Below are 26,611 nucleotides of genomic sequence, written 5' to 3'. Positions count from 1 at the left end.
TCTGGAGAGCATCCAAGAGAAAAGTTTTATCCCTCAGTGAATCCAAGAATCCTCAGCACGGGTCCAGAGGAATCACCTCCCTCATGGAACACCATCGGGAAGTTGCTCAGAAAGGAGGATAAAACCAAATATTTCCTAATAAATGCATTTCTGCACCCATTTCCCCCCTCCCATTGGCAGAACATCCAACAGAAAAGTTGGATGAATCCAATTTTATTGAAATTTGGTGGATCCAAGGATCCTCAGCCCTGCTTTGGAGGAATCATTTCCCCATGGAACAGCCCTGGCAAGAGCTCAGAAAAGAGGATAAAAACACGAATTTCCAAATAAATGCATTTCTGCACCCATTTCCCCCCTCCCATCAGCTGAACATCCAACAGAAACATTTTTTTTTTTTCCTCACTGAATCCAAGAATTCTCAGCACTGATTCAGGGCCGTCGCTTCCGTCACTAAACACCACTGGGCAGGAGCTCAGAAAGGAGATTAAAACAAAAAATTCCAAATAAATGCATTTCTGCACCCATTTTCCCCCTCCCATTGGCAGAACATCCAAGATAAAAGTTGGATGAATCCAATTTTATTGAAATTTGGTCAATCCAAGAATCCTCAGTACTGCTTTGGAGGAATCATTTCCCCATGGAACAGCCCTGGCAGGAGCTCAGAAAAGAGGATAAAAACACGAATTTCCAAATAAATGCATTTCTGCACCCATTTCTCCCCTCCCATCTGCTGAACATCCAACAGAAACATTTTTTTTTTCCTCACCAAATCCAAAATCCTCAGTACTGCTTTGGAGGAATCATTTCCCCTCACTAAACACCACTGGGCAGGAGCTCAGAAAGGAGATTAAAAACACAAAATTCCAAATAAATGCATTTCTGCACCCATTTTCCCCCTGCCATCTGCAGAGCATCCAACAGAAAAGTTGGATGAATCCAATTTTATTGAAATTTGGTCAATCCAAGAATCCTCAGTACTGGTTTGGAGGAATCATTTCCCCATGGAACAGCCCTGGCAGGCGCTCAGAAAAGAGGATAAAAACACGAATTTCCTAATAAATGCATTTCTGCACCCATTTATCCCCCTCCCATCAGCTGAACATCCAACAAAAAAGTTGGATTTATTTCGCTCTGAAATTTGGTCAATCCAAGAATCCTCAGCACTGGTTTGGAGGAACCATTTCCCCATGGAACACCCCTGGGAAGTTGCTCAGAAAGGAGATTAAAACACAAATTTCCCATTCCTCCGGGGGAAATCCATCACTGCTCATTGAAATGCTGTTATAACTCATTCCTGAATTTTTCCCCTCCTGCCCCCGAATGCTCCATCCCAGCTGGTTTTTTATTTCCTGACAGAGACCGCCCGCCTTTCCCCACTAAAATGCGTGAAAATCCAAATTAACGAGCACACGGTTTGGAAAATCCCAAACACAACACCTGTCCCCTCCTCTGGGGCAATAATGTCCATTATTTGATATTTCCCTCGGGATAAAAAAGCAATGAAATTCAAATTAACCCATCCTTTTGGTGGAAGATGGGGAAAGACCAAAAGGGAATCTGATTTTAATTTCAAAGATGTTTCCGTCGCTGCTCTGAAATTCGGGATTGCACTCACAGTTTGTTTTCCAGTCAAGTGTAGTGGGATTTGTCACTGGAAAGGAAATTATTATTAAAATCTTGATTGTTTGGCTTTTGTCAAAAACCATTGTCGCTATTCTGCCAAGAATTGGGTTGGAAACAGATTAAAAAAGATCTTCAACCCCAAGATAAAAAAAAAAAATAAATAAGACATTGTAATTCAATTTTATAAAATTACCATCTTTGTAGGGAACAGTTATTCTGGGGGGGGAAAAAAAAAAATCTAACCTAAAAATTAATTAATTAAATAAAACATTGTAATATAAATTCATGAAATTGTCATCTTCGTGGTGAACAGTTATTCTGAGGGGAAAAAAAAAACAAATCCACCCCAAAAATTAAATAAATAAAACATTGTAATAAAATTTTATAAAATTACCATCTTCATGGTGAACAGATATTCTGGGGGAGAAAAATAAATCCACCCCAAAAATTAATTAATTAAATAAAACATTGTAATATAAATTTATAAAATTACCATCTTCATGGTGAACAGATATTCTGAGGGAAAAAGAAAAAAAATCCACCCTAAAAAATTAAATAAATAAAAAGTAGTAATAAAATTTTATAAAATTATCATCTTTGTGGGGAACAGTTATTCTGGGGGGAAGAAAAAAAAAAATCATCCACCCTAAAAATTAATAAATTAAATAAGACATTGTAATATATTTCTAAAATTACCAACTTTGTGGGGGAAAAAACCCACCCTGGAAATTAAGAGATAAACCAGATTCACCTCACCACACCAAACCCATCAGAAACCCATTTTATCCCCCCTCCAAAAAAAAAAAATAAAATAAAATAACTGTGTAAATGCCTAAAAAAACACACCCCCGAGTCTCTGAAGGAGAATTTGGTGTCAGGGTTATTCCATTGACACAGAAAATTTGACAGCCTAATATATATATATTTTTTTTTAATATATATATATATTTATATATATTAATATATATATATTAATAAATTTATATCAGCTGCGCTGATATAAATTCAAATACAACTACGAGAGCTCTTATTACTCATGAGTTATTTCCACTTAAAACTCCTCTAGGTTCCCTCTATGGAAAAAAAAAAAAAAAAACCAAACAAACCCCCCCCCAAAAAAAAAAAAAAAAAAAAAACAAAACGAAATTTAATATTTTCACACGTGAAAGTCAGCTTGTTAAACCTACAGAACAACGCAAAATAACGCAATTCCCAAAATTCGGACACGAGGAGTGACGTAAGTTGGCCCTGATTTGGACACAGCTCATCAATTCTGATATTTCTTATCAGTTTTGACGTTCCTTATCAGTTTTTGATGCTCCTCAGTTTTGTTTCACTCTGGTGAAGATGAGAAATGGGCCCCGGGCCCTGCTCATTTTTTGGGCACGGCAGATATTTTAAAAACAATTTCGGGTTGCACGCAGCGACTTCAGAAGCGCTATTTTGAAAAAGGCAAAAATAAACGAACGGATAAAAATAAGTAACGGAATAAAAGAAATAAATGGAAAGACAAATCTGGGTTTTTTTTTTTTTTTTGGGGGGGATGGATTTCCCCTCGCAGGAGCTGCGAAATTCAGTTCTGAGGGTAAAGAATGATTTCACTCAGCTTTTTTTTTTTGTTGTTTTAATCACAATTAAAGAGTGGGGAAAGTTCTTCTTTATCAACCAGAATTCAAGGATGCTCCTCGAATATATTTTTTATATATTTTTTTTTTTTTTCTAATCACCTATAGGAGAAATTCCCTATATTATTGCTAGGAAACGCTGCAAAAAAATTCTGTGATCAATAACATAATATTTATTATTTTTTATTTTATTATAATGGAGGTAAATTCCACTTGTGAATGGAACCCAGCTCCAAATTCAGATTGTGATTACCATGGGAAAATCTGGTTTTTATCTCCACCTTTCTTTTGGATTTATTTATTTTTTACTCATTTAATTATTTGAGGCGGAATAATTCCATCCAACAAAAAGCAATTCCTTAGGGCAGATTTAAACAAATCCATGACCTCTCCTGAAAGGAATTCTAAACAATAACTAATGAAGAATTTATGGACAAACCTATATTTATTTATTTATATGGATTTTATATGGATTTTATATGGATTATATATGGATTATATATGGATTTTATATGGATTATATATGGATTTTATATGGATTTTATATGGATTATATATGGATTATATATGGATTTTATATGGATTATATATGGATTTTATATGGATTTTATATGGATTATATATGGATTATATATGGATTTTATATGGATTATATATGGATTATATATGGATTTTATATGGATTATATATGGATTTTATATGGATTATATATGGATTATATATGGATTATATATGGATTTTATATGGATTATATATGGATTTTATATGGATTATATATGGATTTTATATGGATTTTATATGGATTTTATATGGATTATATATGGATTTTATATGGATTTTATATGGATTTTATATGGATTATATATGGATTTTATAGGGATTTTATAGGGATTTTATAGGGATTTTATAGGGATTTTATAGGGATTTTATACGGATTTTATTTTATATGGATTTTATATGGATTTTATATGGATTATATATGGATTTTATAGGTATTTTATAGGTATTTTATAGGGATTTTATAGGTATTTTATAGGGATTTTATATGGATTTTATACGGATTTTATTTTATATGGATTTTATATGGATTTTATATGGATTATATATGGATTTTATATGGATTATATATGGATTTTATACGGATTTTATATGGATTTTATATGGATTTTATACGGATTTTATTTTATATGGATTTTATACGGATTTTATTTTATATGGATTTTATATGGGTGGTGCTGAGGATTTCCTGACAAAACCTCTTTTCTCCAGCCAGCCCCGAGCCCTCTTGGAACCCCACAGATGGAAAAACAGCTCAGACAGCCTGGGTGGGACAAAAAAAAAAAAAAAAACAAACAAAAAACCAAAAAAGCAGCGGCAACACCCGCGAGGAGAGGAGAAAATGGGGGGGAAATGGAAAAAAATGGGGGAAAATGGGAGAAAAGGGGGGAAAAATTGGGGAAAATGGGACAAAAGGGGGGGGGGGGAAGGAAAAATGGAAAAAAATGGAAAAAAATGGAAAAAAATGGGGGAAATGGGGAAAATGGAAAAAATGGGGGGAAATGGGCAAAAATGGGAAAAAAGGGGGGGAAATGGGGAAAAATGGGGAAAAATGGGAGAAAAGGGGGGAAATGGGGAAAATGGAAAAAAATGGAAAAGAATGGGGGAAATGGGGAAAATGGAAAAAATGGGGGAAAATGGGCAAAAATGGGAAAAAAAGGGGGGGAATGGGGAAAAATGGGAAAAAATGGAAGAAAATGGGGGAAATGGGGAAAATGGAAAAAAATGGGGGAAATGGGGAAAACGGAAAAAATGGGGGAAAATGGGCAAAAATGGGAAAAAAGGGGGGGAAATGGGGAAAAATGTGAAAAAATGGAAGAAAATGGGGGAAATGGGGAAAATGGAAAAAAATGGAAAAAATGGGGGAAATGGGGAAAATGGAAAAAATGGGGGGAAATGGGCAAAAATGGGAAAAAAGGGGGGAAAATGGGGGGAAATGGGAAAAAATGGGAAAAAAAGGGGGGGAAATGGGGAAAATGGGAAAAATGGGGGGAAATGGGGAAAAATGGGAAAAAATGGAAAAAAATGGGGGAAAATGGGGGAAAATGGAAAAAAATGGGGGGAAATGGGGAAAAATGGGAAAAGAAGGGGGAATGGAGAAAAATGGGGAAAAATGAGGAAAAAGGGGGAAAAATGGGAGGAAAATGGGGGAAAATTAAAAAATGGGGGAATGGGGAAAAAGAGGGAAAATGGGAAAAAAATGGGGAAAAGGGGGGAAATGGGGAAAATGGGGGAAAACTGGGGAAAATGAAAAAAATGGGGGAAGTGGGGAAAATGGGGAGAAACTGGGAAAAATGGGGGAAAAGGGGGGGAATGGGAGGAAAATGGAAAAAATTGGGGCAAATGGGAAAAAGGGGAAAAATTGGGGAGAAATGGGGAAAATGGGAAAAAAATGGGAGGGAAATGGGAAAAAAATGGGAGGGAAATGGGAAAATGGGGGAAATGGAAAAATGGGGGAAATGGAGAAAATAGGAAAAATGGGGAAGAATGAGGAAAAATGGGGAAAAAATAGAAAAAATGGGGGAAAATTTGGGGAAAATGGGGAAAGATGGGGGAAATGATAAAAAAAGGAGGGGAAATGGGAAAAAGAGGGAAAATGGGATAAAGGGGAGGAAATGGTGAAAAAAAGGGGGAAAATGGGAAAATGGAGGGGGAATGGGAAAAATGGAAAAAATGGGGGGAAAATTGGGAAAAATGGGGAAAAAAGGGGAGAAATGGGAAAAATGGGGGGAATAGGGAAAAGAAGATGAAAACGGAGGGAAAAAAAAGGGGAAATGAAAAAAAAAAGGGGGGGGGGGGCAAATTTGAATTTTCTCCATGAAAACAGAGAAATTCCAACTCAAGCAGCACTGCAAAGCCATGGGGTCAAGGATTAATTTTTTTTAAAAAAAGCTGGAAAACAAAGCAAATTTGGGATGTTAGTGAGAAAAAAGAGCCTGAAACGAAGAGGTTTTGGTCACACAAAAATTTGGGGACACAAAAAAAAAAAAAAAAAAATCACAGAATGATTTGGAGAATCATTTTTCTGTGGGGGAAAAAAAAAAAAAAAATTGGTTTGGGAATTACTTTAAGCTCATCCCATTCCAGCCCCACATCTAAAAGGATCTTGGAAATGTAAAGAAAAAAATAAAAAATCAACCTTTATCTGCTCAAAAAGTGCATTTGTGGAAATGGGAGACGACAAAACTGCTGAATTCTTGAGGCAAAATTCCCAGCGGGTGACAGGATTTTAATCCTATTAAGATTTTAATCCTAATTTTAAAACCCCTTGGTCCAATGTTGTCAGATAATTAAAATTTGCGTTAAAATTTGCGTCAAAACGGCATTAAAACGGAGTTAAAGTTTCATTATCAGCAGGAATAAATCGATAAATGTGTGCTTTTATTCCCTTTGTGCCACAGCAGCCAGGGATGGGAGTGAGTGGGTGAAACTCCAGTAAAATCCAATTTAATTTTATCCCACAACAAGGCCTCGACTCGGAATGAAACGCAAAAAAAAAAAGGGAGGGGGAAAAAAATGGGATTGTCTATTTTTGTTGCTGATAAAAAAGATATTTGCTATGACATCATCTCACAGCTCAGAATAATTAAGTTCTTCAAAACATCAAGGCAGTTTTAATTTATTTTTTTTTTTTTTAAAGAGGAGATCAGAAGGAAAATAGAAAAGATTTAGAGATAAGCACAGGAACTGCTTCAAAGAACTTGGTGAAAATTACTTTTGAGAGAGTTGTGCTGATTGTTCCTGCAGAAAAACTCCTTTCTGTCAGCAGAAAAGTGAAATAATCTCTCCACGGGATTCCCAAATTCCAGAAATTTCCATCTTAGGTCTTTAGTTACATTCAGTCCTCCAAAAAGAAAAAAAAAAAAAAAAAAATGAGCAGAAAAGCTCTTCCCTCATTTTCTTTCTGGAATGATTATAAAGATTCAAGCAAGGCTGGTGGGGATCTAGAAAGTGAGTTTAAAAGAGTTTATTCTGATTTTTGAAGGGGACTGATTGCAAAAATAAAATAAAAAAAGAAAAAAACAACAAAAAAACCCCACAAAAAGCCAAAGAACCCAAAAAAACCAACCAAAAAACCCCAACATCACTTTTCCTACCTCTTTTCCCCAGAAACGTCCCCAGAATTTTGTAGCAAAAATCCCCAAATTAAAAATACCCAGTAAGAACCAAATTCCCGGTGCTCAGTTCCCCTTCCCGAGGACTCCCTTTGCACCTTTTAATTGGTTTCTTTTCCTTTTTTTTTTTTTTAATTTCTCTTCATTATCTGAATTTGTAGCCTCTTCCCTGCAGCTCAGTGCTGAGTCTGGCCCTGGAGGATTTGTGGAAACTCTGGAATCTGTTCAGGTTTGGATTGGACATAAATTAATCCTAAAATTTCCTTCACTTTGCAGAAAATCCGATTTTTCTTGACTTTGGAACTCGTGCTTTTCAGAAGAGAAAAGAACATTACAAGCAGCTTCGGGGACAGACTTTCCCGAGTTTTTATTTCACTTTTCAGCCAAATTCCTCCCAGTTTTGAGACTTTTTTTTTTTTTTTTTTTTTTTCACAAACTGGGGCAGGTCACTGTGGCCCAGTTTGGATTTTCTTTGTAATTCCAAGAGGAATAAACGACGGTGCAGGATGGAGGATGTGGACCAGCAGATAAATGAACTTCAAAGGGGTTTATTTTGTTTTTGTTTGGGTTTTTTGTTGTTGTTGTTGTTGGTTTTGTTTGCTTTGCTATTTTTTGTTTTGTTCATTTTTTTGTTTTGTTTTTTTGTTCTGTTTTGTTCTTTTTTTTTGTTTTTGTTTTTTTTTTTTTTTTTTGTGTGTGTGGTTTTTTTTTTTTTTCCTCCCTTTCCCCCTGCTTTTCCCTTTACTTCTGGGATCAGATAAAAAAGAAATCACAGGTTTTTATGGCAACAGGAATTCAAAACCTGACTGGAACCTTTTCCTAAAATCCAACCCGACCCTCCCCGTCAACCTGAGCCATTCTGGGCTTCTCCAGAGCGACCAAAATTTTATCCCAGTGCACCTGCACTGGATCTGATTTAATCCCCACTCCATCAACATCTGGGAATAAGAGAGGAAGGAGACAAACTTTGAGAGCTGGACATTGGGGCAGGATTTAAAAAACCCAAGACAACACCAAGAATTGATCAGGAATTGTGAAATTCTGCCCTGTGCAGCAGGAGGTGACCTTGGGTTAATTCCTGTTTTAAGGCCATGGGTGAAAAGCAGGATTTCAAAGAAAAACTCGGCTCCTTGGTTGAATATTCCTGCGCTGAAAGCAGATTCCAGGAAAAGAAAAATATCCCAGCCTTGGGAAGAAGAGAGGTGGGTGGGCCAGGATGGTTTTAGGCCAGCCAAAGAAATTTCCTTTCCTGTTCCCTCCTGGATTTTGGAGCACTGAGGACAGGACAAGGCACCACAAATTCCTTCTGTCCTTGTACATCAGGAGAGGGAAAAATGAGACATTGATTCCCTGTCCTTGTGGCAAAGAAGTTTTTATTTCGCGAGGAAAGCAATGGATTCTTCCTAGATTTTACAAAAAAAACAAAACAAAACAAAACAAAACAAAACAAACAAAAAAAAACAAACGCAAAAAAAACCCCAAAAACCAGGAGAATAATCCATACAGGAATCATCCAGGTAGGCAGGAATCACGGCGGGTGATTTCCCACATTTTCCCATATCCTTCTCCACATGGGAACGTTTCTAATTTTGGGAAATATTTCTGATTTTAGGCAGCCAAATCGACAAGAGTTTCTGGTTTTTATCTGAACCCCAGCCTGGTGAATCCACAGCCTTGACCCCACGATCCCTCCTGCAGGAGCAGCTGCAATTCCCAGCCCCCTCCTCACTGCCAATTTTCCAGAAGGAGTTTCTGTGGCATCGTGATGATGTCACTCTCCAATGGATTTATTTATTTATTTATTTATTTATTTTAACCTTGGATTTGCTGGGATTTTTTTTTTTTTTTTTTTTGTTGGGGAAAAAGCCCCTGACCACCACAACCCCAAGGAAACTTCACACAAAATCCTTTTACGGACTCCAGCTCTCCGTTTAGGATGGTCTGCTCTCAGAAACATTAAAAGTTAATTAAATAACATATTACAGCTTTGTAAAAATATCCTCATTTCTCCACTGAGGGATATTCCCCACAAAACTCCACATTTCCCCCTAATTTAAGGCTGTATTTCACCAGCATGCGCTAAGGATAAAATAATTTTTCCCCCCAACAGCTTCAGTTATAAATCTGGATTGTTTAATATAAGAAAGCGTGTTTAGTTTGAGGGGGGAAAGAAAAATACAAATGGATGGGTTAAAAGACAAGAAAAAAAAAACCCCACAAACCCAACCCCTCGAATTCTCCCTGGGGTCTGCAGGTCCTTCAACCCAATTTGAGGTGAATGAAACCATTCTTGTTCTTTTTGACTCCCGCTGGGAGCGTTTTCCTACGTGTTTTCATTATTCCAACCCTCCGTTTCCAGCTTCTTAAAACCAAGTTTTTGCTCCGAATTTTGCCCTCTCCACCCAAAAAAACAAAACGAAAAAAAAACCCAAAAAAACCAACAACCAAACCAAACCAAAACAAAACAAAAAACAAAACAAAACAAACAAACAAAAAACCAAAAAGAAACACAGAAAAAAACAAACTAAAAACCAAACCAAAACAAAAAAAAAAGAAAAACAATAAAAAGAAAAAAAAAAAACCTCTTGATTTTATAGAGCCTTAAATTTAGACTGGCACATGGCAGTGTTGCAAATTAACCAAGAGAAAGCCACGTGCCCTCTCTATTTTATTTTATTTTTTTTTCCTCTTTGTTTTTAAACCAGTTTGAACAGATTAAAACCTGCAGCAGTGAAGACTCAATCAATGGAACTACAACTCACTGCCAGAGATTTCCTGCCACAAAAATGCTCCCACATAGGATGGGAGGGAAGAGTCCCACCCTAATGAAACCTAATTAAAAACAAAACAATCAGAAAGGGTTAAAAGGTAATAAAAGGATTATTATGAAGCCTAAGACAAACCTTTTAGTGGCATTTTATTGCATTAAAATGTAAGCTTTGATGACTCAGCTGGTGTTTTAACTGCTTCAGAGCCAAAATGTTAATTTTTAAATATCCCTCTGCATGCAGCTGTTAAATAGAGGTTTGCTGCAAAACCCTCTGGAAATAAAGTTCCTTTTAAAACAAGTTGCAGAAAATATCTGAGGAATGTCATTCCAAAACCAATCTGCCATTTTGGCCCAAAAGCAGGCAATTAATCCCTGAAATGCTTTCTTTTCAACTGCATCTGAATAAAGCACTGGAGAATTTGATCTTAGGGCTCTTAGAGGCTTCTGTTCCTGTGATAACTCAATTAAACCGAGCAGATAAGCCTTAATTCCTAGGGGAAAATCCCAAACCCGATGAGTTGCAAGCTCTGGTTTTCTTCAGAAGACACTTCAAACCAGATTTTATATAGATGTTCCTGGCACAAAATGTGCACAAAACCTCCAGGCCACCAAAGCCCCAAAAACTGCTGGAGATGAACAAGAATTACAGAAAGCAAACCTGATGACAACTCAGCTTAAACGCCAGAATTCCTCAATTCCAGCCAAACTTCTGACGACCAAAAATAAATTCACTACGCCCTGGTCTTGAGGTTGGTTTAAAAATAAAATCTTTACATCCTGTATAGGTGCCACACAGCCCAGAAATTCCAGGAAAAATCACCAAGCAGCTTCCAGTTTCCCAACAGCACCCGGCCTGGGGCATTATCCCCAAAATTTTGTATATGGCAACAACTTTATAGGAACAGCAGAGCTTTGAGTGAGGAACGACGAGTAACTCTCCCCTGCCACCCAGCTGAGCTTCCACACCACCTGCAGGAATTCCTTCCCATTCTGAGGAAGTTTTTCTCCTCCCACCCATCCCACAAACCCTCCCTGAGACCCCCCCCAAGCTGCTCAGCCCAACCAGGCCAGGACCAAAGGGCAGCCACAGCCCCTTCCTGCCTTGGGCTTCTCAAAATCACCCCTGGGCTCAATTAATTCCACATCTTCTGGTTTTATCACCCAGTGGCCCCAGGGTCTGCTCCCTGCAGACCTTCAGCTGCTGAGCAAGACTGTCATTGTTGGGCTGGGACTCGGGGCCCTTCCTGAGGCTCCAGGAGCCTGGAAGGGGAGGTTCCCATCCAGAGGGAAGGGCACCATCTCCGAGGACACATCTTTGTACCACCAGCACTTCCACCTGTGACAAAGGAGGCAAAACTCCAAAACTTCCTCAGGCAAAGGAGGGAAAACTCCACTCTCAACATCTGCTTTGAGTGGAAAGAGCCCCAGAAGAATCAGCCCTGGGCTCAAATCCCAAGTGATTCCACTGCTTCAAATCCACCATCATCGTGTCCAACACCTTCCAGAGGGGGAGGGCACAAAGAAATCATTTTCCCCCAAACAAATCCAAATTTTCTACGTTCGCTTTGTTCTCAGCACACGTTTGAGGTGTGACAGCACAAAAAAAGACAATGGAAGAGAAGGGTGGGCGTGGCACTGCTCACCTGGCAGGGACAGGGGATGTGGCACTGCTCACCTGGCAGGGACAGGGGATGTGGTACTGCTCACCTGGCAGGGACAGGGGATGTGGCACTGCTCACCTGGCAGGGACAGGGGATGTGGTACTGCTCACCTGGCAGGGACAGGGGATGTGGCACTGCTCACCTGGTAGGGACAGGGGATGTGGTACTGCTCACCTGGCAGGGACAGGGGATGTGGCACTGCTCACCTGGCAGGGACAGGGGATGTGGCACTGCTCACCTGGCAGGGACAGGGGATGTGGCACTGCTCACCTGGCAGGGACAGGGGATGTGGCACTGCTCACCTGGCAGGGACAGGGGATGTGGTACTGCTCACCTGGCAGGGACAGGGGATGTGGCACTGCTCACCTGGTAGGGACAGGGGATGTGGTACTGCTCACCTGGCAGGGACAGGGGATGTGGTACTGCTCACCTGGCAGGGACAGGGGATGTGGTACTGCTCACCTGGTAGGGACAGGGGATGTGGTACTGCTCACCTGGTAGGGACAGGGGATGTGGTACTGCTCACCTGGTAGGGACAGGGGATGTGGTACTGCTCACCTGGCAGGGACAGGGGATGTGGCACTGCTCACCTGGCAGGGACAGGGGATGTGGCACTGCTCACCTGGCAGGGACAGGGGATGTGGTACTGCTCACCTGGCAGGGACAGGGGATGTGGCACTGCTCACCTGGTAGGGACAGGGGATGTGGTACTCCCTGCAGCGCTCCTGGACCCACGTTGTCTCCCACATGCCCCGGTACGCCTGCTCGTAGAAGTAGCAGCCGATGACCACCAGCAGGGGCACGAGGTACAGCACGCTGAAGACGCCGATGCGGATCATGAACTTGACCAGCTTGTCCTGGTTCTCCTTCTCCAGCGGGATCTCGATGCGGACGCGGTTGAGGGAGATGATTCCGGCCAGCAGGAGGGAGACTCCCACCACCACGTACAGGCAGAGAGGAGCCAGCACGAAATATCTCAGCGCGTCCACGTCGTAGAGGCCGACGAAGCACACGCCGCTGATGTTGTCACCCTCGATCTTGTTCATGGCCAGGAGGATGATGGTCAGAGTGCCCGGGATGCCCCAGGCGCTGGCGTGGAAGAGCAGGGCTTTCTTCTCGATGGCCTCGCTGCCCCACTTGGGCACGGCGGCCAGGAACCAGGTGATGGTGAGGATGACCCACCAGACGCTGCCGGCCATGGTGAAGAAGTAGAGCACCATGAAGAGCATGGTGCAGGCTTTGTTGTGGGAGCCCTGGGTCACCGTGGAGGCTTTGTACTGGGAAGGGCTGGAGGCGTTGCAGGCCACCCTGTCCTCCAGCAGGAAACCGATGAAGAAGATGAGGGACACCATCATGTAGCAGACGGCGTAGAAGATGATGGGCCGCTCCGGGTAGCGGAACCGCGTGACGTCGATGAGGAAGGTAAGGAAGGTGAACAAGGTGGCCGAGAGGCAGACGATGGAGATGACTCCGATGAAGTAGCGGGCGAAGGACAGCTCCTCCCGACGGAAATACATGTTGGGGCAAGGAGGGGAGCAATCCCGGACCCTCAGGAAGGAGTAACCCAGGTCCGGGTCGATTTTCAGCTCCCGAGGGCACCAAAATCCGTAATCCCTCTGGACGGCCATCGGGGCCTCCTCAGTGGGCTCTCCGGCCAAGTTGAGGTCAACCAGGCGAGGATAGGGCTCGTCACAATCTGGGAACCTACAAAGAGGCATTTTCAAGAAATGTACTCGCAGTTTACAAGGACTGCTAAGGTCATTTCTAGGTGTGGCTTCAGGCAAACCAGCTGGAGCAAAACCAGGCGATCCAAAAAAATGGGGAATCCACAAAATTCTGCACTGTTTAGTCACAAAATCACCGCACAGAGCAATGTTTTAATTACTGTGTTAAAATAAGTTTAAAAATTAAACAGATGAGGACCCCATTCAGGCTTTAAGAATGAAGGTAAAGATGTAAAATCCATCCCAGGAAATCTGTGAATTCAAGCCCACGGCAGCAGGTTTTTAAAAACATTTGAAAGCCTTTCCTAAGGAACTGCACTCGCTGCCGTCAGACAAGGCAGTGAGGCAGCGACACCAAAATTCCACCTAGCACTGCCACCAGTTTTAATAAATGGAATTACGATGGAGACATTTGTGTAGCTGACACCAGTTTTAATAAATGGAATTATGATGGAGATATTTGTGTAAATTAATCTCTGACTGGAAGCTGAGGACTGCTGGAATTCCAAAGGAGAGATTGGAGCAATCTCAATAACCTAGAAACATCCTCTGACTTATTTAACTAAAAAAAGTTAAATAGTTTAACTGAAAAGTTAAAAAGTTTAACCAAATAACTAACTTATTTAAATAAAATAATTTAAATTGCTTTTCATTCTCTCCAATCCAACTGTAAATTATTTCTTCCTGTTTCTGCTCCTCAGTTTCATTAACTGTTAAGAGTCACTTACAAAAAACAATAAAGCATGAAGATAGTGCTTTTAATTTCATGCATATTCAATCTCAAACAGCTTGGAATACCATTGGATCATTTTTTCCATGAATTTATTCGGGCAATGTAAAGCTGAACACAGCTGTTTGCAGCTCTGCAATGGGTACACGCTCTGCAAACAGCTTTGAGATTTCAGGATCTTTATCAAACCCAGCCAATTTTCAGCTGACCTCTTGGGCAGAAATAGGAGCTTGGTTCTCACCTGAGGAAAAGCTGCTGGAAACTGGGAAGGAAAACACAGTTTTGTGATGGAAAATGTTTAAAACCTGCTTGTTACTGCTGTCTTAGGTTCCAATACAGGATGTGACCAGAAGTATGGATTCTATCACCATATTTTAAAATCCAGGTGATGCACTGATCCTTATCTCAGTGGAGATATCTCCTGTTAATGGACAGCTGTTAAACCAGGTGATGCAGTGATCCTTATCTCTGTGGAGATATCTCCTGTTAATGGCTCAGCTGTTAAACCAGGTGATGCAGTGATCCTTATCTCTGTGGAGATATCTCCTGTTAATGGCTCAGCTGTTAAACCAGGTGATGCACTGATCCTTATCTCTGTGAAGATATCTCCTGTTAATGGACAGCTGTTAAACCAGGTGATGCACTAATCCTTATCTCAGTGGAGATATCTCCTGTTAATGGACAGCTGTTAGACCAGGTGATGCAGTGATCCTTATCTCTGTGGAGATATCTCCTGTTAATGGCTCAGCTGTTAAACCAGGTGATGCACTGATCCTTATCTCTGTGGAGATATCTCCTGTTAATGGCTCAGCTGTTAAACCAGGTGATGCACTGATCCTTATCTCTGTGGAGATATCTCCTGTTAATGGCTCAGCTGTTAAACCAGGTGATGCACTGATCCTTATCTCAGTGGAGATATCTCCTGTTAATGGACAGCTGTTAAACCAGGTGATGCAGTGATCCTTATCTCAGTGGAGATATCTCCTGTTAATGGACAGCTGTTAAACCAGGTGATGCAGTGATCCTTATCTCTGTGGAGATATCTCCTGTTAATGGCTCAGCTGTTAAACCAGGTGATGCACTGATCCTTATCTCTGTGGAGATATCTCCTGTTAATGGCTCAGCTGTTAAACCAGGTGATGCAGTGATCCTTATCTCTGTGGAGATATCTCCTGTTAATGGCTCAGCTGTTAAACCAGGTGATGCACTGATCCTTATCTCAGTGGAGATATCTCCTGTTAATGGTCCAGCTGTTAAAAAACATGTGGGGGACTGTTCTTTCTCCTTCCCACAACTCATCGTCCTTCCATGAGATATCTCCTGTTAATGGGCCATTGAGTCCCAGTGCATAACTGATAAAATTCCACCATCTCATTGGGAGATGTTCTACCCAGGGGCAGGAGCCAAGCATTTCCTACTCTGATAAAATCTGAGATTTGGAACATCCCAGCAGCCTTTTTCCACTGTATTCCAGAGGAAAAGCAGACCCTTCTCCATCATCACAGGACCTTCTGAGGAAACCTGCACCTTCCCCAGGAGCACTGCTCCAAGAGAACCACATCTGTCACTGCAAGAGGATGCAGCCACCATTTAATGGAACTGCTCCCAGCAGCCTGAACGACTGATGGGGTGTCAGGTTGTGTTCTCACTCTGTCAGTGTTTTTGGGTTTGTTCTTTGTAATACTGTATTTCTATTTTAATTTTTCCTACCAAAAAACTGTTGTTGCTATTCCCATATGTGTGCCTGAGAGCCCCTTAATTTCAAAATGATAATTTGGAGGGAGGGTGTTTACATTTTGCATTTCAAAGAGAGGCTCCTGCCTTTCTTAGCACACACCTGTCCTTCAAACCGAGACAATGGGCCATGAAATATCCTGGATGGGAGTAAAATTTTATCCTGAAATAAATTAAAGAAAAAAAAAGGGGGGAGAAGACTGGGAATGTTCTCACCTGGTGCACTCCATATCCTCGGGCCAGGAGACACCGAACATCTCCATGAGCTTGGAGCACTCGCTGTGGGCGCGCTGGCAGAGGCGGCGGCAGGGCAGCGTCACCCGCCCGTACTCCATGCACACCGGGGCGTACAGGGCACACAGGAAGGGCCGGAAATCCCGGGAGCATTCCAGGTTCACCATGGGATGGAAGGGCTGGCCAAAACAAAAAAAAAAAGATTAAAAATTTAAAAATTTAAAAAATTGTAAAAAAAAATTAAACCCCCCCCAAAAGACTTATAAAGCCCCCAAAAATGAAATTAAAAATAAATAAATAAATAAAAAAGAAAAAAGAAAAAATAAAGAAAAAAATTAAAAAACATTTAAAATTAAGGAAATAAATTTAAAAAAAAGGAAAATAATTAAAAAAAAGAAATAAGGGAATAAAAAATAAAATTTTACAAAATAGAAAAAAACAAATTTAAATAAATAAATAAAAATAATTTAATATTCCAAATTCAATATTCTGCTTTTGTGGACGTGGCGGTTTTGGTTTACTGATTTTGGAATTTTTTTTGGGGGGGGGACAGGGTTAGGAGGAAGGTAAAACGGTTTTAATTTTAAATGGTACGAAGAAAAACTTTATTATTAGAAATCGTAAGAGAAGAAAAATTCAGATTAAAACTTTAGATTATTTTTTCTTTTTTTACACACTTTTTTCTTTTATACTGAAAACACACAGAAAATAGTTTAGTTTATTATCTTTAAAATATTTTTTTAATAATTTATTTGGGAGAGACTCTTTAGTTTATGGCAATTTTTTTTTAATAAAAAACAGGTTTTTTGTGGTTTTGATATTACAGCGGTTGGTCGTTCGCGATAAAGGAATTCCGATTACTATGTAAAAATGCCCTTTTTAACTAACAGGTTTTTTGCAACTATTCTTGAGGACTGTATTAATTATGGGGTAGATTTTAAGGATTTTAACAGTTTAAACAAAGGGGGGGGGTTATTTTTGCAAAAACAGACATTTTTAAAAAATTTATGTGTTTTTTTTTCTTTTCTTTGTTTACAAACCACCACATTGGAATATGTCACTTTCGTGGTGCCGCAACCGTTACCATGACCTGTCGGGAGAAATGATCATTGGGACAGAATTTGGGGGGTGATTGTGGGGACAATGAAAATATCCCCAAGGGATATTTATGTCCTCCATTCTCCATCAAAATCAGTGGGAATCAGATGAATAAATTCCCCTGAGGATGGATTTCAGCTCTTCCACGGAGGCGTATCCATGGAAGGAAAACATTCCCAGCCCACACGTTATCCCAGTTATTTAAAATTCCCACACAGCCACAAAACTTCCAGGGCTGTAATCACAGTGAAGGCACCGCCACGATGTCATTTCTTGCCTAAGCTTCCGAAGGCACCGTGAAATCAAAACCTGAAGAAATAAAAAAATCTAAATAAATAACCGGTGTCTCGTGCTCCTGAGGTGTTTTATAACAGGTTTGGGTGTCAATGAGAGCGACACTCCTTGGAAGCTTTCAGAGAAAAAAATCTATCAGGGTTAGGAAATTACAGCTGGGCTGGAGTGTTCCTGAAGGATAACAAAGGAAAAATAAAGAGGACGGGGATTTCTGTCTCAGAAGAAGTTGGTGCACGGTGATAATCCACATTATTGTCCAGCGTGGCTTCATTCTGCTCCTGGTTTTAGTGGTTTGTCCTTAAGACTCTCCAAGAATTAATCAGTGTTTTACTCCAAATCTCTGGGGCACCTACCGCCACCCAAAGCCTCCCCATCTCTTTGGATATCAATGTGGGATCAATGATCTTCCCATGAGAGTGGAATCAGAGAATACTGGAATACATGAGGACTTCCAATTCTGGAATAAAACAAACCCCAGACTGGACAAACACCTCCATGAGGCACTCCTTCTCCTGATTTATATTTCAAACCACAGCTCAAAGGGAAAAGGTGACAGCGGCTCCATCAATAGCTTTGTTCCACACGGATTTTTAGAAAAAGTCCATTATTTGGGTACCAGGGTTTTCCCCACAGCCCAGCGGGATTAAAGAGCAGGAAACTCTGATCCCTGGAATTTGCAGTGCACAATGAAGCACAAATGAACCTGCCGTATATAAATACATAGAAATCCTAAATCTTGTTACAAGTGCAGCGGAAGAGGAGCTGCAGAAAGATTAAATTCTCAAGCAGCAATTTCCTGAGAAGTGTTTTAAACCAATTCAGCGTTTTCTTTCCTCAAACTGCAGAGCAGAAGTGATCTAACAGGAAAAAGGAGGTCATTTTTCTGTGACCAGAAAATGGTAAATACTGGGAACGACAAGAAAAGTTTCACTTCTCCCTTATCACCTCTTTACTCTTCCAATCATTCCCAGAAGTCTCCTTCCCTCTATAAAAGGTTAATTTTGGGGATACAAAACACGACCATGCTATGATTTTAAAGCATTCTTTTTAAAATCCATCATTACTATTTACCAAGTTGATTAAATTCCCTTAATTTCTCAAACATCCCATGAAACTCAGCAATAACTTGCGGGAAGAGCACGATGAGGCTCCAGAGTTAGCAACCAGGAAAAAGGCAGCAGCAGTTGGGAAATATTTCCATTTACTCAAGGAACTCCTTCTGTTAGGCTGGACATGTGCTTCAGATTTATTTTTAGTTGTATATTGATTTGTGAGTATTTATGTCTACAGCAGAGTTAAAGCCATTGTTTGAGCACACGGATCCAAGAAATTGATTCCAGGGAGTTACAACACCTGCCTGTAAAAGCTGGAGATAAAAGTCTTTACTTGATGGAAAGGGAAAATAAAACAAGAACACCACTTTGATTCTGGTAAAAGTTTAACTCCCCTTCTTTTTTAAAAAAGCCAAGTTACAATTTTATGAAAAAGAATTCCTGTTTTCACGCTTGCCCCAATCCCAAAGTTTTGCCTCCTGCCACTGCAAATTTTCACAAACCCACACCCAAATTTCAAGTCGTCTGGACAATTCCTCCCCTACTTTCATCTGATACACCTCCCATTTAGAAAAGATCTTCCCAAAGTTCCTCTCTTCCTGTTTGTTTTTTGCCTTTGCTAAAAGATGTGGTTGGTTTTGGTGGAGTTGCAGAGGTTGAACCGTTTGGGAAGAGATCTCAGGGTGTGCCAACACCTGCAGGTGAAGGGGCAGGACAGGAGGAAACGGACTCAAGCTGTGCCAGGGGAGCTCCAGGTGGGCACCAGAGGGGATTTCCTCACGGAAAATTTTATTGTTAAATAAACACCAGAAGGGGATGCCCAGGGAGGTCTGGAGTCCCCATCCTCGGAGGCGTCCAAGGGACAACACTCAGAGCTCTGGGCTGGTGACAAGGTGAGGTTGGACTCCATGATCCCAAAGATCTTTTCCAGCCTAAGTGACCCTGGGATCCCGTGAATTTTAACATCATGAACAGGCTGAGCTGGAGAAAAGAGGAAAAATCCCTCCAACTCCTGATAAAACAGAAAAAGAGATTTACTTGTCCTAAGCCAGCATTTGTGCCTGTGGGCAGTTCCCTCTGTAAGCACCCCAAAAATTATCTCCAAATTGTCCTCCCCCCTTTGCAGCTCCTGAGATGAAAGGTCACCCCCACCTACCGATTATGGTGTTCTCTATTAAAAATAAACACAGGGAGATTAAAAGGCTCTTTTCATGCTCTCGCCCAAGGACGCGGTGCAAGTCGTGACATCGAGCCGAACAAAAGGCTCTCTGTTAAATGGGATGTGCTGCACAAAAAACGCCTGGTGAGCAACTCCGGGAGGAAAAAGGGAAGGGGATGAGGGCAAGAGGAGGCGTGGCAGCAGCCAGATTGATTTCAGTGATTTGGGAAATCCAAGAGAAGGGAGAGATAAATGCTAAGGAAGAGATAAACTCTGCCCGTCCTTCGCTTTGGCACTCAGGTGTTGAGTGAAGGGACCTTAGAAATGATCGCGTTCCAACCCCCAGCTTTCATCCTCCAAGGGATGGAAGCCAAAGCAGAGATGGAATGTGCAGATTTTCCCCCACTCCAAATCATTTTCTTAACCAATCCTCACTTCTGGTTACAAAGCAAGAGCAGTAACTCAAATTATAAACACGCCACGGAACAGAGTTCCAATTTCAGACCTCGCGGCACTGAGAGATAATAAACCAAATTATTTTGGTTTCTTATGTCTCATTCTTTTCTTTTAAGCAGACATTTGGCTGCTGTTTGGGAAGTGGTTTTGCAAGATTCAAACCGAATTACTTGGGCGATCTTTCCCCATTCTGTTTATTTATACATTTTATTCTTTGATCACAGAACTCAGGAGGAAGCATCCTCATAAACTCAGAGAGGGAAGGAGGGAACTTTTCTCCCCTCGGGCTCCTGGGAAGAGAGTGATGCTATGACTCTCAATTGCTGTTGCTGGAAGCAGCTGCCTCGGGGCACATCCCGGCTCACAGCAGCCACATGAGCTGCTCTTTGTCCTCAATATCCCGGCCTTTGATGGAGCTCGCTGTTCATTAGGAAAAAAAAAATAAATAAATAAAAATCGGGAATAGTGTCTCAAAGGGCAATGCCCTCCAGGCTTCCTCCAGTGGAGAACCGGATCTGGTTTGGATTTAACTCTGCACACAGCTCCTGCTTCCACTGAGCACCTCCAGCCTCCTGCTCTTAAAAGCAGAATCGGTTTTCTCGAGGCTCTGAAAATTTATTTTCCATCGCTCCAGACTCCTGTGAACCCTCCTGGATTCACTGGACCCTGCAGCCCCATGCTCCACCTGGAAATGTTCGTTCCAGGTTCACACCCGAGCTGAAGAACTGCTGGAGTAAAAACAGGGTCCTGCCTCAACACAGCTGCTGCTTCCTAAAAAAAAAATATATAAATCAGGGAATGTTCACCCAGGCACAGCAGAGCAAAAAGCAGAGATTTGGGGCACGAACTCGGCAGAAAATCAGGACCATTTCTACTTTTTTTCCGTCCCAGTTTGGCTGGGAAATCAAAGTGGCCAAGAAATCAAAGGTGGCAGCAAGGGCCATGAACAGAGCCAGGTGTGCAGGAGTGAGTTTGTTCAACTGTCCTGGAACCAGCCCAGTTCTGGTGGAACCAACCCAGTTCTGGTGGAACCAACCCAGTTCTGGTGGAACCAGCCCAGTTCAACTGGAACCAGCCCTGTTCTCCTGGAACCAGCCCAGTTCGGGTAGAACCAACCCAGTTCTGGTAGAACCGGCCTGGTTCTCCTGGACCCAGCCTGGTTCTCCTGGAACCAGCCCGGTTCTGGTAGAACCATCCTGGTTCTGGTAGAACCAACCCAGTTCTGCCAGAACCAGCCCGGTTCTCCTGGAACCAGCCCTGTTCTGCAGGAACCAACCCAGTTCTGGTGGAACCAACCCAGTTCTGGTGGAACCAACCCAGTTCTCCTGGAACCAACCCAGTTCTGCTGTAACTAGCCCACTTCCGGTAGAACCAACCCAGTTCTGCTGGAACCAGCCCACTTCTGGTAGAACCAACCCAGTTCTCCTGGAACCGGCCTGGTTCGCCTGGAACCAGCCCAGTTCTGGTAGAACCAACCCAGTTCTGATAGAACCAGTCCAGTTCTCCTGGAACCAGCCTGGTTCTCCTGGAACCAGCCCAGTTCTGGTAGAACCAGCCCAGTTCTGGTAGAACCAGCCTAGAACCAGTTCTTTATTCTGCTCTCTGAAGGCCAAGGGTGACTCTGCCCCAGCCTGCTCCGGGTTCTCGGTGCCAGGACGCGTTCGGTGAGAATTCCTGGCACGGAGCACATCCCAGATTTCCTTGCCACCACTTCCCTGTCCAGAAACCGAGGTGTACTTTTAATTTTTTGAAATTATTTCTGGTTTCTCGCAGTGCTACGTGTATGAAAAGCCAAACGGGGCACAGCTCTGGGTGCCTGTTGAGCTTTTCCCCTTCAGCATGGAATAAAGCTATTCCCAATTATCCATCCTAATTTGATGGCAGCTGGAAAAATCCTGATTGCAATGAGGATTAGACTGGCACTGCACTGCTTCAAGGGCTGGGAAGGGGAAAAAAATCGAATTGTTTTTAATTTAGCACTAAAAACAAACATCTGCATTTAAATAGTTATTTAGGAAACTCCAACAATAAAAAAAGACAAGTAATTACTGCGGGTTTAAATGATATTTTTCCGCGCTATTGCGTGAACTAGGCACTCACCCTTTTATTCACTTTAAAACCCAAGGCCAATTATTTTACCTGCCTTGCCCTGAGAGGGCAGCAAGCATGAAAAACCATCCCAAGCTTTCTGTCTGCAGACAGAAGGTTAATTTACCAAGGTTAATTTATGCAGGGAAAAAAAAATAAAACAAAAACAAAAAAAAAAAAAAAAAAAAGAGGCTAAAGATGGGAGCAGTTAAAAGACAGCAAATGACATTAATAATCTGCCCGTAGGTGCAAAAAGCAAACCCATCTGCTCTTGTTCTTTAAAGATGTCTCCTGCTGCATTTTAAACTGCAAAGTTGCTCTGGAAGCCGGCATCCATCTGTCAAGCTGCACTTTTCCTGGCTGTGGGATTTGCGTTTTGGGGATGGGGGACGCACACGGGTGGTCCTGGTAACCATTTCTCCTTTTGGGTTGGGGGGCGGCTGGGAGGGTTTGGGCTTCCTCGTGCCTGTGCACGTGCCTGCTGTGATGGGCTGGGGAGAATTCCAGAGGGATGCGATCAGGGAAATAAATCCACCAACAGATCCAGCGTGCTCCGGACGGTATTTCAGATACTGCTCGGTAAAGACGCTTCGCCTGGGGGAGGGAGGGGAGCTGCGGGCCTTGTCGAGATCCTGTTTTCCGTGGAGGTGGCACGGGGCCATCTCCTGCAGGGATGCCAATCCCAGCGGCCGCGAGAGCGCAGAAACCAGGGCTGCTGGGAAGAGCTGCAGGGCCCTTCTCACCCTGCCAGGGGAAGGACACTCGCAGCGACAAGTGGAGCAGCAACAACCTCCTCCTCCTCCTTCTCCATCTTCCTCCTTCCTCCTTCTCCTTCTCCTTCCTCCTCCTCCTCCTTCTCCTTCTTCCTCCTTCCTCCTTCTCCTTCTCCTTCTCCTTCTCCTTCTCCTTCTCCTTCTCCTTCTCCTTCTCCTTCTCCTTCTCCTTCTCCTTCTCCTTCTCCTTCTCCTTCTCCTTCCTCCTCCTCCTCCTTCTCCATCTTCCTCCTTCCTCCTTCTCCTTCTCCTTCTCCTTCTCCTTCCTCCTCCTTCTCCTTCTTCCTCCTTCCTTCTTCTCCTTCTCCTTCTCCTTCTCCTTCTCCTTCTCCTTCTCCTTCTCCTTCTCCTTCTCCTTCTCCTTCTCCTTCTCCTTCTCCTTCTCCTTCTCCTTCTCCTTCTCCTTCTCCTTCCTCCTCCTCCTCCTTCTCCATCTTCCTCCTTCCTCCTTCTCCTTCTCCTTCTCCTTCTCCTTCTCCTTCTCCTTCTCCTTCCTCCTCCTTCTCCTTCTTCCTCCTTCCTCCTTCTCCTTCTCCTTCTCCTTCTCCTTCTCCTTCTCCTTCTCCTTCTCCTTCTCCTTCTCCTTCTCCTTCTCCTTCTCCTTCTCCTTCCTCCTCCTCCTCCTTCTCCATCTTCCTCCTTCCTCCTTCTCCTTCTCCTTCTCCTTCTCCTTCTCCTTCTCCTTCTCCTTCTCCTTCTCCTTCTCCTTCTCCTTCTCCTTCTCCTTCTCCTTCTCCTCTCTCCTTCCTCCTTCTCCTTCCTTCTTCCTTCTCTCCTCTTCCTCCTCCTCTTCCTCCTCCTACTCCTTCTCCTTCTTTCTCCTCGTCCCTCTCTCCTCTTCCTCCTCTCCTCCTTCTCTTTCTTCTTCTTCTCCTCCTCATTCTTCTCCTCCTCCTCCTTCTCCTCATCCTCCTCTTTCTCCTTCTCCCCTTTCTCCTTCTTCCCTCTTTCCCTTTCTCTCTCTTCCTTCTCCTTCTCCTTCTCCTTCTCCTTCTCCTTCTCCTTCTCCTTCTCCTTCTCCTTCTCCTTCTCCTTCTCCTTCTCCTTCTCCTTCTCCTTCTCCTTCTCCTTCTCCTTCTCCTTCTCCTTCTCCTTCTCCTTCTCCTCCTCCTTCTCCTTCTTCCTCCTTCTTCTCCTTCCTCTTCCTCCTCTTTCTTCCTTCTCCTTTATCCCTTCTCCTTCTCCTTCTCCTTCTCCTTCTCGTTCTCCTCCTCCTCCCCCTCCTCCTTCTCCTTCTTCCTCCTTCTTCTCCTTCCTCCTCCTCCTCTTTCTTCCTCCTTCTTCTCCTTCCTCCTCCTCCTCTTTCTTCTTTCTCCTTTCTCCTTTCTCCTTCTCCTCTCTCCTTCCTCCTTCTCCTTCCTTCTTCCTTCTCTCCTCTTCCTCCTCCTCCTCCTTCTCCTTCTTTCTCCTCGTCCCTCTCTCCTCTTCCTCCTCTCCTCCTTCTCTTTCTTCTTCTCCTCCTCATTCTCCTCCTCCTTCTCCTCATCCTCCTCTTTCTCCTTCTCCCCTTTCTCCTTCTTCCCTCTTTCCCTTTCTCTCTTCCTTCTCCTTCTCCTTCTCCTTCTCCTTCTCCTTCTCCTTCTCCTTCTCCTTCTCCTTCTCCTTCTCCTTCTCCTTCTCCTTCTCCTTCTCCTTCTCCTTCTCCTTCTCCTCCATCCTCCTCCTCCTTCCCTGATCCACAATGGCAGGGTCACACAATTCCTGCCAGCTCCAGGGAGCTCTCTTTGGGAAAAAAACAACAAAATGAAACAGGAGAGAGGAGCGTGGCTGTTGACTGCTCAGAAATTTCTCTTGCTGAGCAAAGGAACAAAAGCTTTTGGTGGGATTTGTTACAAGATTTGACACTGACCAGATGGAATTCACAGCCAGATCAGGTTCTTCTGTGCTAAAAATAAAATAAAATAAAAAAGGGGTTTCTGTAAATGCTGTTTCCAGACACGAGGCTGTTAGAGCAGGATTTTGGCAGCTGGGAATGCTGAATCCTGTTCTCCAAGAAGGAATCACCATCCAGCAGCTCTCCTGTCTTCCCTGGCTACAGTCAGGAGCAGCAACTCCTTGGGAAGAGGTTAAATTTTAAATTTCAGTGAATTTTGCTCCTATGAGAAGAAATCTCACCTAAATCCTTCAATATCCACAATCCTGCAATATCCACAAAGCTTCTGCCCAAATTAAACCCCAAAAAGTACTCAGGGGATAAAATGATGCATCTCCATGGAAAAGTCCTCGAAAAGGGGGTTTTTTTTTTGGTGTTGGGAAGGAGCCCTGATCCATTACAACAGCCACAAACAACATGGTGCAAACTGAAATAAGAACATAACCAGCTGGAATAAAGTTATGAAAATTATTCTGGACAGAGAACAAAACACGTCTGGAACGTGAATGCTGATATTTTAGCATCTGTGTCTCAGTCTAACACTGCAGACTGCTAAATCTGCTACATTTATATCCCAGCACAGAATTTAAATAATAAAATAATTAAATAATACATTTAAAACCACACGCACGCACACACACACACACACACGTTGGATGGCAGAGAAAATTTTACATCTTTGGGCATCAAAATTAAGGATATTTCACAGAGAAATAATTAAAATAGATTCTAATAAATTCTAATGATTCTAATAAAGATGTTGTATTCTTTTCCCCCCCTCATGTTGGCTTTCCTTGCAGGCTGCATTTCCAGTCCAGGACACCGAGCTGGTTGTTTTTTTTTGTTTTTTTTGTTTTAATTTTTTTGGAAGTAATTGAAAAAAAAATCAGCGGGTTGCTCCATGGGCATAAATAATTCAGGATGGTTTTCTGTTCTCCACGAACCCTGCTGTCCCCTGAATTAGGGAATCACGGAATCCTGGAACGGTTTGGGTTGGGAATGGATGTTAAAGCTCCTCCATTTCCACCCCCCACTACCCCAGGTTGTTCCAAGCTGTCCTTGGACACTTCCAGGGATGGAGCAGACGTGAAATTTTTATTTATTTATTTATTTATTTTATTTTTTTTTGGGAATTCCATCCCAGCCCCTCCTGAGGAATTCCTTCCTCGTTTCTCTGCATTCCCTGGAGTAGGATCCCCCCCAAACCGAGCTGCTCCACCCCCAAATCTCAATTCGGCAGCACAGCACCTCCCGTTTCGTTCCGTATTTCCTCCGGCACGGCTGCTCCTGCTTCTCTCCTCTCTCCTGCCCCAAGAACAGGCTTTTCACAATTTTTAACTGCAAAATGGTTTCGTTTGTGAGGATCCCCAGGGCCTGTGGGGATTCTTGTAGCTGATTTCCAACACCAGGAAGGTAAAGCTGTAGCGCTCGGCGCTCTCCCCGCGCATTAATTGGGAAATTTTACGGCACGATCCAGATTTTGTTTGGATTTACCTGGAAGTCTGGCTGAGAAACCAAAAGCGTTTCCCTCAGTGTCCCCTGCGG

The 26,611-nt window shown here is 42.6% G+C and overlaps 1 protein-coding gene across 2 annotated transcripts in view; it reads right to left on the bottom strand.

The window, feature by feature from the left end:
* The window catches only part of FZD3 (frizzled class receptor 3), a 52,319-nt gene that overhangs the window by 9,745 nt on the left and 15,963 nt on the right, over nt 1–26,611 (bottom strand). The window contains exons 2-3 of one of the 2 annotated variants that reach the window (XM_062489594.1): nt 16,256–16,452; nt 12,538–13,555 (exon numbers count right to left, since the gene is read on the bottom strand). In XM_062489594.1, coding sequence (XP_062345578.1) covers nt 12,538–13,555; nt 16,256–16,452 — 1,215 coding nt within the window. The remainder of the gene's footprint in view (nt 1–12,537; nt 13,556–16,255; nt 16,453–26,611) is intronic. The other variant, XM_062489595.1, reaches the window with a different exon arrangement.

Source organism: Cinclus cinclus, chromosome 3, assembly GCF_963662255.1.
Source record: "Cinclus cinclus chromosome 3, bCinCin1.1, whole genome shotgun sequence".
In the NCBI taxonomy this organism is placed as follows: domain Eukaryota; kingdom Metazoa; phylum Chordata; class Aves; order Passeriformes; family Cinclidae; genus Cinclus; species Cinclus cinclus.
This window is presented reverse-complemented; position numbering and strand designations above follow the sequence as displayed.